This window comes from Myotis davidii, unplaced genomic scaffold (genome assembly GCF_000327345.1).
Source record: "Myotis davidii unplaced genomic scaffold, ASM32734v1 scaffold687, whole genome shotgun sequence".
NCBI lineage: Eukaryota > Metazoa > Chordata > Mammalia > Chiroptera > Vespertilionidae > Myotis > Myotis davidii.
The window spans coordinates 627,809-639,247 of NW_006298971.1; the positions used below are offsets into that span (position 1 = coordinate 627,809).

At 42.8% G+C, this 11,439-nt stretch overlaps 1 protein-coding gene across 1 annotated transcript in view; it reads right to left on the reverse strand.

Moving 5' to 3' along the window:
* The window catches only part of SNUPN (snurportin 1), a 38,467-nt gene extending 28,756 nt beyond the window's left edge, over positions 1 to 9,711 (reverse strand). The window contains exons 1-2 of the mRNA XM_015571030.1: positions 9,573 to 9,711; positions 5,731 to 5,875 (exon numbers count right to left, since the gene is read on the reverse strand). Of these exons, the coding sequence (XP_015426516.1) occupies positions 5,731 to 5,817 (87 nt within the window). The 5' untranslated portion in view covers positions 5,818 to 5,875; positions 9,573 to 9,711. The remainder of the gene's footprint in view (positions 1 to 5,730; positions 5,876 to 9,572) is intronic.
* Positions 9,712 to 11,439: the final 1,728 nt, after the last annotated feature.

The window sequence follows — 11,439 nt, forward strand, 5'->3', positions numbered from 1 at the left end:
TTAAAAAAAATAAACAAATTTACTTTCACAGAATTCAGAAAGTTCCCTAATTTTATATTTTTGTTACATAAGATACTGTGCCAGCAGCTCAGGTGGAGGACAGAAACTGGACTGCTGGTCCAAGGCCTCCAGGGCCAGGTTTGGGCGAGGGCTCTACCCAGCTCAGTTATTCCCAAGCCTGCAGACCTGATGGGGAGCTGTGACCAGGGCCCAATGATGGGGCACACCCACCCTCACCCATGCAGCACAACTCAGTTACTTCTGCAGGAAGTTCACTCATTGGGACAAGTTCACTCCTTTCCCCAAACCACACAGTTGAGAAATGATTTCAGAAATGGGCTGGGACACACTATTCACTTCTATGATGAGGAAAGGAGCCAACATCTGGCAGACAATAAGGGTTTAGCCTGAATGAGCAAGTGTTGAGTGAGCGGAGAACATCGCTGCTTTCAGGGGCCTGGTCAGTCTGCCAGCCCCAACACCAGCAAACCTTACCTGGTCCAGTTAGCAGGCACATCCATTCACATAAGTAGAAACCAAGGCGTTCCATCTATCCTTAAAGTATCTAGCATGTACCTTTTAACGCACATGTAAAGTTTGTTTCCCATTTAGAAAGTGGAAGTCTGCATCCTGGGCCTTACAGATGCCGACGGGTCTCCTCCAGCCCAGGGCTTTTGGTGGAGCACAGCCAGCTTAAGTGAGAAATTCTATTTTCCTAACACCGAGGCCACAAACTGCCTCAGAGGCTAGCAGGTGGGACACCCGTCACCTCTATATCCAGGCTACCTCCTGACACTTTTTGTTATTTTCAGGTTTTAAAACTATATTTAACTTATACCAGAGATAAGACTTTGCCATAGGTGTCCTTAAGGAACAAATTCCACAGAAGTGTTGGTGTGTTAAGAGTGAAGTAAAACCATATAAGCCTGGTGCAACAAGCCCTCATCAGGACCTCTGGTCTGATGTAGCATCCCCTGCTAGGAGTGTGCAGCTCGGGCTTGTGGCAGAGGCCTGCATAGGCTCTTCAGAGTGTGACTTAGCAGTTGTCCAGTAACAGAAATGACTCTATTCTCCTCGGTAATAAAGGTCGGCTGCCAGAGACAAGCCACCATGACCATGGACCAGACTGAGAAGCAGACCTTCAGACGAGGAGGGGCCCAGAGTGGGCCTCTAATGGATCTGAAATCCTTTACTTATACTCTGACCAAGTACACACAACTGTCCATCATGTCAGACCTGAGCATTTACTAGGAAAATAGTATAAAAGATGAAAACGTAACCTGTCAGAATGTCTACCATCAACAAATAAACAAATGACAAGTGCTGGCAAGGATGTGGAGAAAAGGGAACCCTAGTACACTGCTGGTGGGAATGCAGACTGGTGCAATCAGTTCTAGATCCCCATTATGGAAAACTGTATGGAGTTTCCTCAAAAAACTAAATATGGAACTCCCAATTGACCTAGTAATCCCACTTCTAAGAATATATCCTAAGAAACCCGAAACACCAATAAGAATATATGCATCCCTACGTTCATAGCAGCACAATTTACAATAGCTAAGATCTGGAAACAGCCTAAGTGCCCATCAATAGATGAGTGGATAAAAAAGCTGTGGTACATTTATACCATGGAATACTATGCAACAGTAAAAAAGAAGACTCTTTTACTCTTTGAGACAGCATGGAGGGATCTGGAGAGTATCATGCTAAGTGAAATAAGCCAGTCAGAGAAAGTCAATTATCCATTCATATGTGGATGATCGCACTCATATGTGGAATCTAAGTAACAACAATAAACGAAGGAACAGAGTAGATCCAGAGACATGGAAGCATGAAACAGAGTGCGGAATCTCAGAGGGAAGGTGGGGGAGAGTGGGTGGGTGGGAGGTAATCAACCGAAGATCTGGTATGCATATATGCATAACCCATGGACACAGACAATAGGGTGCTGAAGGCCTGGGGTGGCGGTAGGGGGTCAATGGAGGAAAAAGGGGGACATTTGTAATACTTTCAACAATAAAGAATTATTTTAGCCCTAGCTGGTTTGGCTCAGTGGATAGAACGTCAGCCTGTGGACCAAAGGGTCCAGGGTTCGATTCCTCTTAGAAGCAAGAGTAGCCTGGCCGGTGTAGCTCAGTGGTTGAGTGTTGACACATGGACCAGGAGGACACAGTTCAATTTCCAGTCAGGGTACATGCCTCCTCCCCGGCCAGGAGGCAACCAATCGATGTGTTTCTCACACATCAATGTATCTCTTTGTCTTTCTCTTTCGCTTCTACTCTCCCTAAAAATGAATGGAAGACTATCCTTGGGTGAGGATTAACCAAAAAAATAAAAATAAATAAATAAAATAAAATAAAAATTATTTTTAAAAAACCACAATGTAATAGTGTTATTAATAAAATAGAGCATTTATTTTAAAAATTAATTCCTACTTTAGATGAATGGATTAATTCCTACTATGATGAATGCCTTCCTTTCCTTTCCAATCCTATCCGTGTACTCTCATCACTTTATGTAAAGCCTCATTTGAGGATGCTATTAAAAACAAGGACTTGGCAGATGAAATCACCTATCACCTGACTTGTTATAGATCCTGCAGAAGGCAAAAGGCTCAAAGGTATTCCAACCAAAAACCAGAAAAATAGATTACTGTAATTTATAGCCCAAAATAAAAATTTCTTCCTCTGGGGGAAAAAAAAAAGACGAAAAAGTGTCTAGAGCTTGAACACCTCCAGTGCTGTGGCATAATAAAAGTGCTGATTTGGAACACCACCTAAATATGAAGTTAAATATACCATTAGGTAGACAAAGGTCTAAACAAAGCCTCTTAGAAGCAAGAGTAGCCTGGCCGGTGTGGGTCAGTGGTTGAGTGTTGAGCCATGAACCAGGAGGACACAGTTCAATTTCCAGTCAGGGTACATGCCTGGTTGCAGGCTTGATCCCCAGTAGGGGGCATGCAGGAGGCACCCAATAGATGATTTTCTCTCATCATTGATGTTTCTGTCTCTCTCCCTCTCCCTTCCTCTCTGAAATAAAAAATACACACACACACACACACACACACACACACACGACAAAGTATTGACAAACATGTGAAGAAATTGGAACTCTCATATGCCATTGGTGAAAATATAAAATGGTGCAGTCACTTAAAAAATAGTTTGGCAGTACGCAAGAGATTAAACATAGAATTACCTAGTAATTCCACTCCCAGGTATATATCCAAGAAAAATGAAAACAGGACCATGCAAAAACTTGTAAATGAATGTTTAGAGCAGGTCATCATAGCCAAAAAGTGGAAATAACTTAAATGGCCATCAACTGATGAATGGATAAAGAAAATGTGTTCACAAAAAGGAACACATGCTACAACACAGATGAACTTTGAAAACATCATGCTGAGTGAAACAACTGACACACAAAAGGACACATCTTGTATGATACCAATTATATGAAATGTCCAGAATAGGCATATCCATAGAAAGAGAAAGGAGATATAGGTGATTGCTAGGGCTGGGGAAAAGGAGGAATGGAGATGGACTGCTAATGGGGATGAGGTTTCTTTGGGGATGATGAAGATGGTCTGGAATGGTGATGGTTGAACATCCCTATGAATACACTAATAAACACTGAATTGTACACTATACATGTGTGAATTATATGGTAGGTGAATTATATCTCAACTAGAGGCCTGGTGCATGAACTTCGTGCACTGGGGGTGCTGACTGGTTGTTCTGGTCGTTCCGCCTTAATGGTCTCTTAGGCTTTTATTATATAGATGTAGCTATTTAAAAAACAGTTGTAGCCCTAACCGGTTTGGCTCAGTGGATAGAGCGTCAGCCTTCGGACTGAAGGGTTCCAGGTTCGATTCCAGTCAAGGGCATGTACCTTGGTTGTGGGAACATCCCCAGTAGGGGGTGTGCAGGAGGCAGCTGATCGATGTTTCTCTCTCATCGATGTTTCTAACTCTCTATCCCTCTCCCGTCCTCTCTGTAAAAAATCAATAAAATATATTTAAAAAACAAAACAGTTGTAGCAGCTAATACTCATGGGGCATTTATTATAGGCTCTGGGCTAGGTATTTAAGGTACACTACCTCATTTAATCCACCTAACAATTCTATGAGATAGATACTATTACTATCCCCCATTTTACAGATAAGCAACCTGAGAGACTTAGAGTGGTTAAGTAACTTGCTCAAGGTCAACAAAGAGCCTGGCTTTGAGGTCAGGTCTATGTGCCCTCAGAATTTAAACCCTTAATCACTTCTCATAGTGCCTCTTCTATCCAATCTACTGCTAAATTCTGTCCATTCTTCCTGGCAACATTTTGACATTTCTCATACTCATGACCTCATTTCCTTCCCATCTTCATTGCCTATCATCAGACTGTTTTAGCAAACCTAAGCTCCCTACCATAGTCTTTCTCTTCCAGACCCTTCAACACATTTATGAGGGTGTCTTCACATGAAGTTCCAGCTTTGTCTCTGGCTCAAAAATTTTCAGTGGTTCCCACAATCTAAAACACAATCAATACCCCTGCACATATTTCTACCATATTCCTTCCTCTCACCCTATGCTGCCCCATTCTCATCACTCCTGAACACACCATATACCCCTCTCCCACCTCTGGGCTCTTACTTAGCCTGTTCCTGCTACCTGGGATGCCCTGCACCTCTGCCTATCAATGTCCTATCCATGTTTCAAAGCTGGCTCCTTGTTTACTAACTTTTTCTCAATTTCACAATCCTGCCTCCTTGCCTATTAGAACTTAATCTCACTTTCTTACAGCAAAAAAACATATTCTAGTTATTCCAGGAGTATAAGGGTTATTTCTGACCCATGTCTACCTTCCCACAGCATTGCCTAGCATAACAAAGGGCCTTCAACAATGCTTACTGAACAGAACTGTCATAGAGGATGTTATCTGGGCTGTATTTGAGGCAGAGAAGAAAGATGGGAGTATTTGAACCCAGGAACCATATTCTAAAGATGGGAGAAGATTCTGAGGTGACAAAACACATAGACTATGGAAAGAAGGATACAATAGCAGGGTAGGACCCACTCTAGGACCCATATCCTGACTTCTGGAATACCTGGACTGCCTAGAGCACTGGACAGTCTCCATGCCTGCTTCCCCTATGGTTCCACAAGCCACATTGGTTTCCTCTCTGGCACCAACAGGGCAATTAGTTAAGTTTGTATAGTGATCTGTTATTTCATGGTCTCAGCCCCACATGGCCCAACTGGGTGGCCTGGGTGGCTATGCAGGCTCCTTATATTCAAGGGCAGCTACACTTCCCATTTCCTACCACCTGGTATATGAAGATCCAACACTGCCATCTTAGTCCTCTGCTTGGGAAAGATTACCAATCTGGGAGGTGTGGTGGGGCAGTGCTGGGCTGGGCAGGTCCGATCCAGAACAGCTATGCAATGACTATTAAAGAAGTGACAAGTGTCTGGAGTCCATTAGTATATCAGTAGTGAGCCAGGGGTAAGGGGTTCCAAACTCACTATTCACAGTACCCATCAGTGAGCCCTGGTCAGCACAGGGCACTCTTCATCTCTTCTCTGTATCTGTAAACTTCCTGAACATCAGCATTTTCTTTGCAGTTTCCATTCCTTTTTCCTGCCTCCTCCCCTCTTTATGGCAACATTTATTTCAGTGGGGGCTGAATGCATAGTAAAGGGAGTGGGACTAGCTGGGCCTAATCTCTGGAATACTCACTTGATTAGCATAGCGTTTTGGTAACTTCTTGCCAGTGTCAATGTCCATTTCTTCATCGTATTTCTTATCTTCTTCCTCACTCTCCATCCCTGTCCAGTCATCTTCAGCCAGTCTTCTGGCATGATTCACATAATCCAGCCGCTTGCTAGAGAAAGAAAAGGCATAAGCAGAAGTGAAAATTTAAAACAACAGCTTCTAGGGCTTTCTGCTTTAAACAGTTTTATGAGGAGCAGCTAGGCCTTTCTCTAGCTCCTAATTTTCAAAAACAATCATTTAGTTTACAATTTAATAACTTGTTTCCTGCTATCGTTATCTTCCTCTTTTTTAAAAAAATATATTTTTATTGATTTCAGAGAGGAAAGGGGAGAGAGAAACATCAATGATGAGAATCATTGGTTGGCTGCCTCCTACATGCCCCACACTGGTGATGAGCCTGCAGCCCAGGCATGTGCCCTGGTGGGAATCGAACCATGACCTCCTGGTTCATAGGTTGATGCTCAACCACTGAACCACGCCGGCCAGGTATTATAGTCTTCTTTTTTAAAAAAATTACATATTGTACAAAGTTTGGGAAATGAGAAGGAAGAACAGTAATCTTTGGAACCTAATTGTTCCAAAGTGATTTGTAAAGTAGCCCTGGCTCAACAGCTCACTTGGTTAGAATGTCATCCTGATACACCAAGGTTGCAGGTTTGATGATTGTATAAAAATCAACTAAGAGATCAAGCACTGAGGCAGTGAGACCAACTCAGCTGGTTTTTTTCAAACACACATAAAGGTGCACATGAGGGCACATGCAAGCACAATGGTCTTTTATTTCAAGAGTAGTGCCCTGGTGCACAGATTCATGCACATTGAAGGGAAATTAATTAGAAGGTGGCTGGCAGGGCGGGACTAGGCGAGATAGGCTGGACACACCTGGGGTGGCACCATGGCTCACAGGGTGTCTGCAGAGTGAGCGGGGTCCCTCGGCCTGGTCTGCGGGGATCGAGCCGAAACCAGCTCTCCAACATCCCTCTAGGGGTCCTGGAGTGTGAGAGGGCAGTTCTCGGGTGATGCACCCCGGAATTGGGCTTCCTCCTCTCTAGTTCCGGAGTACATCACCAGAGAATAAGACACCACAGCTCAGCAGCTCCTGCCCCCTGGTGGTCAGTGCGCATCATAGCTCCCGGTAGGACAATCACTTAGCCTTTTATATCTACCTCAATGCAGGAGCTGCCATGACTCGGACTGGCCATTTAAAAAGAAATGGCACTGCGGGCCTGGTGCCCACAAAGCAACACTTGGCTCCCCCCAAGTGGGACACAGGCCCCACCACCACCCTAGAGTGACAGCCCATCAAATTGCAGCCAACGCTGCCGAGACCCCATGGTGCCAAATGCGGCCCACAGCCCAGCCCGGACCAGAAATGGTCGCTGTGGGTGCGGGTAATGACATCACGTAGCAACGCCCAGCTTCCTCTCTCTAGCGACAGCTAGCCTCCTTGGAGTTTCTTCAGCCCAGGAACATGACTTGCTTTATAGCCAGCTGCAAACATTTCACACTTTAACCAAATGTCTGTGAAGTGTTTTCCCGTGACTCATCTCATTTGATCCTCACAGAAGTCCTGGAGTAGGAGACTTGGTGGAATTTTATTTTCATTAGCCGGAAAACAGAGATTTAGAAAGTTTAGAAACTTGACCTGACTGAAAAGAAGAAATGGTGGAACCTGAAAATGACTTCAGGTTTTCTCACTGTGCAGAATATAGTCAAACACTGCTGCAGTTAAATATTTTACCCTTTGTTCTCCTTGCATGAGCTACAATAATAATCTGCTTTGTGTTAATATTTACTGCTGTGTTGCTGACAATTACCTAAAAGAGAAGTTGGGGTGCTTCACTAGGCTGGAAAAAGTTTAGCTACATCAGAAACCAGGTCTAATTAAGCATGTTTATTCTATACATATAAAAGGCTAAGTTGATTTGTGCATGCGCAATACATATAAAAGCTCTTGCTGGCACTAATCTGTCATTGTCGATTGTGAATTTGGTTGACACTTCTATTATAGAGAAAGGGTGGATAGCAATATTAAAATATTTCTTCTAATTAATTTCCTTTCAATGTGCACGAACCCATTCACCGGGCCCCTAGTATATAGATAAGAAAGAGCTGGAGTGCTTGTACATGTACAAAAGGATGCATTTCTGTGGTTATTTCCCAAGCATTGTTTTAAGCACAAGAGAAGGAAACTAAAAAAACAAAAACAAAAAACCTGCCCAGCCCGTGTTGTTCAGTGGTTGAACATCGACCTATGAACCAGGATCACGGTTCAATTCTTGGTCAGGGTTGCTGGCTCGATCCTCAGTAGGGGGCATGCAGGAGGCAGCCAATCGATGATTCTCACTGATGTTTCTCTTTCTCTCCCTTCCTCTCTGAAATCAATATATATATTTTTTAAAGAGAGGAGGGAGATATCTGTAATACTATCAATAATAATTTCTATCTCTCCCTCTCCCTTCCTCTCTGAAATCAATAAAAATATATTTTAAAAAAAAACAAAAAAGAGAGAGAGCGAGGAAATTACCCATATGCCCGTCAGTAGGGGACTGCTTTGATTATTATATCATGAACTGTCCATTCAACGGAATACCTGGAACTTAACGACATAGAATTTCTGCAAAAAAACATTGTTAGCTAAATGTTCAGAACAGTATACTTAAAAAAAAAAAAGGTTGCAGGCCAGGTAGCTCTAGTCACCAAAAGGGTATGGATTCCATTTCCGGTCAGGGACTATACCAGTCGATGTTTCTCCTTACATGGATGTTTCCCTCTCTTTCTCTCTCCTTTCCTCTCTCTCTCTAAAATCAATAAAAAAACACACACATATCCTCAGGTGAGGATTAAAAAAAAAAAAGGTCATCACACTTGCTCATTTTGCAGAGAATATCTTTGAAAGGATACCTAAGAAACTAATAATATAAGATAAACTGAATAGCTAAGGGGAAAAAATCAGGAGGAAGACTTTTCACCAATTATTTTGCAACAGGTAATATATCCATTACATGTATTCATAGTTCAAAATTTGAAATATATAAATTATAGTGGGTTTTTTTTTGTTTAAGAGAGGGCATGGGGTGATCTGAGAAGGTAATCTGCAAGCAACCCAGAGGCCACAGGGAACCATTTCTGCTAAATACATGCAGTGATGCAACACTGGGCAAAATGCAGATGGTACAGAAACTGTGCAGCTGTTAATAGCTCCTCTTGATTTTCAATTCCTTAATTGATTACCCAGAAGAGACCATGTTGCACTGAGAATAAAAGGACAGGCCTTGCCTTCAGAGAAGCATAGCCTCAAACATTCCTATCCTGCTCTCTTTTCCTGTATGCTCATCTTGGCACTGAGAATTACATGTATGGAAGACATTTCCTCAAGTTCCCTGTGGAATTATTTGGAGCTCCCAAGGTCTCTACAGAAACATCTGGGCTGCAGACAGGAAGACCACACCAAGGCCAGGATTCAGAATGTGGGAGAAGCTACACAGGGAATGTGGGGTGTGGAAGTCTGGGCATGACTTTCTCAAGTCCATAAATTACAAAGCTCAGTACTGCTGCCAGGAAAAAAAAAATTAACCAAATAACTGAAGTTTTACTTTCAAACTTCCTCATCTTTTTTCTAAGCTCTGGGTGTAAAAGACATCTACCTCTGCCAGGATTTATTCCTCCCAACCTTGTGGATAAGATGATCAACCTACAAAGGGTCTACTTTGAAGAGGGTTCTGTAGAAGTAAGCCTAGAGCTTTCTGAACTGTTCACAATGCTCAGCCTGGAGAAAAAAGCCAGGGAGTCAAAGCATCCCTTACAATTTCTGCCGTTCCAGTAACTGCTGACGCCGCTCACTCTGATCCAGGGAACTGTACTTGGACTTGTACTGGGACAGGCGAGGGTGTGGGGCAGCTGTGCTATTCAGATCTTGAGACACAGAAAAGCTACTAGCCAGGGCTTGACAGACCAGACTCGTGCTGCTGGAGAAGGTTGGACTCGTGGGGCAGTGGATGATGGATCATTCATTTTATATTACCTCCTGTATACAGGCAGTTATAACATGGTATCTACATTGCTAAAAAAAACTTAATCCAAAATCATAATGGTTTCCTGGGAAAAATGAAAGTTAAAGGGTAAAAGAGTTACAGATGAGCAATTACGGTATTTCCTGCAGATTATTTTAATAATGATCCTTCTGATAGCTCTGAGTGTATAGATATAACCTTAAACATTAGCCACTAAGCAATTTCACCTTGTGATTCAATCTAACTTTTGCTCTTTGCTACCCATTACCAGGTGTCCTTTCATTAATTTCTTCTTACCACACATAACCAGTGATGTGATCAAGTACCTAACTTTTTCCTGAACAGCTCTAAATAGTCATTACTCATTAACTAATAAAACTTTCTGATGCAGTTTATCCAATTGGTTGTTTAATTCTCTAATAAATGCCAACCCACATTAAGAAAATTTAGCTCCAGGAAAAATACTGGTTCTGGGGCCCCTGCAGGAAGATAAGAGAAGCCAAAAACCCAAATCTAGCAGTTATTTTCTCCTTTTATAGTTTGTTTTGTTTGGAGTGGGCCAAAGGAAGTTTTCAGAACTACCTTCTTTGGACTTAGTTAAAAAATGATAGCTAAAAAAAGCAAAAAAAAAAAAAAAGCTAGAATGTGGAAGATTGTCTACCAGCTAATACCATGTGCTTTAGAAATGTGAAGGACTGACATGTGGTACCTTTGGGAGAACAGAGAGGAGATGTCATACTGGAGAAAGACTACCCAGGTGAGCCCTAAAGAATTAAAGTGGAGAGGAGGAGGTGAATTCACACTTCACTCTTCTGTGAATAAAGATATGGAGTGAACAGCTTACCCAAAGGTTAAAGGTGTGCCTCAGAAGAAAAGGGAAACATCTGAGAGACAGCTGGACAGTGGGCACCACAGTGCTTCAGGTTCACCTCAGCGTAGGTCCCACTGCTCTGAGCACCAAAGCCAGCAGGTTCATTCAAGAGCCTCTAGAGTTAAAAATAGACCTTATGGGCCTCTACTTGGCAATGAGTTACTTTCCATTGCACACTTGAGGTCAGATTTTCTTTTCTTGATTTACAGCATTAGATTTTTTAATTTGAAAGGAACTTTCAAAAATTGTGATTAAAAACTCAAGTTACCATCTTAACCACTTTAAGTGCACAATTCAGTAGTGTTTAGTGCATTCACATTGTTGCTCAATCAATTTCCAGAAATCTTTTTCATCTTGCAAAATGTACAGGAAAGGAACTCTTTTTTACTTAAGATTAACATAGCAATACTTGAGTTGAGGCTCGTCTTAACACACATAATGCCACCAGGGTGGCCATTTGCGGCTGAGGCTAGGTGATGAGTACTTGGAATCCGTAATGGCGAGCTACTTTCTGTATTTTTGTGTAAGTCTGAACACTTCCATAATACAATTTGTGGGTTTCTGCTCTTCTGGGAAGCACAAAAAATCGTAATCGCAGCTCTACGCTGTTCCTGGCTGCCTTCTGCTCTTTGAACCCATTCCTCCATGGGTGCAGTCGTTCAGGGTTCTCACCTCAGCACGGTTGGCTTCCTGCGCCAGCGGCGTCTGCGCCCTTCTAATTCCCAAACCCCCACCCCCGCGCCCGCGCCCGCGCCCGCGCTCCCGCCCCTCCTCGTCGTCCTCATCCTC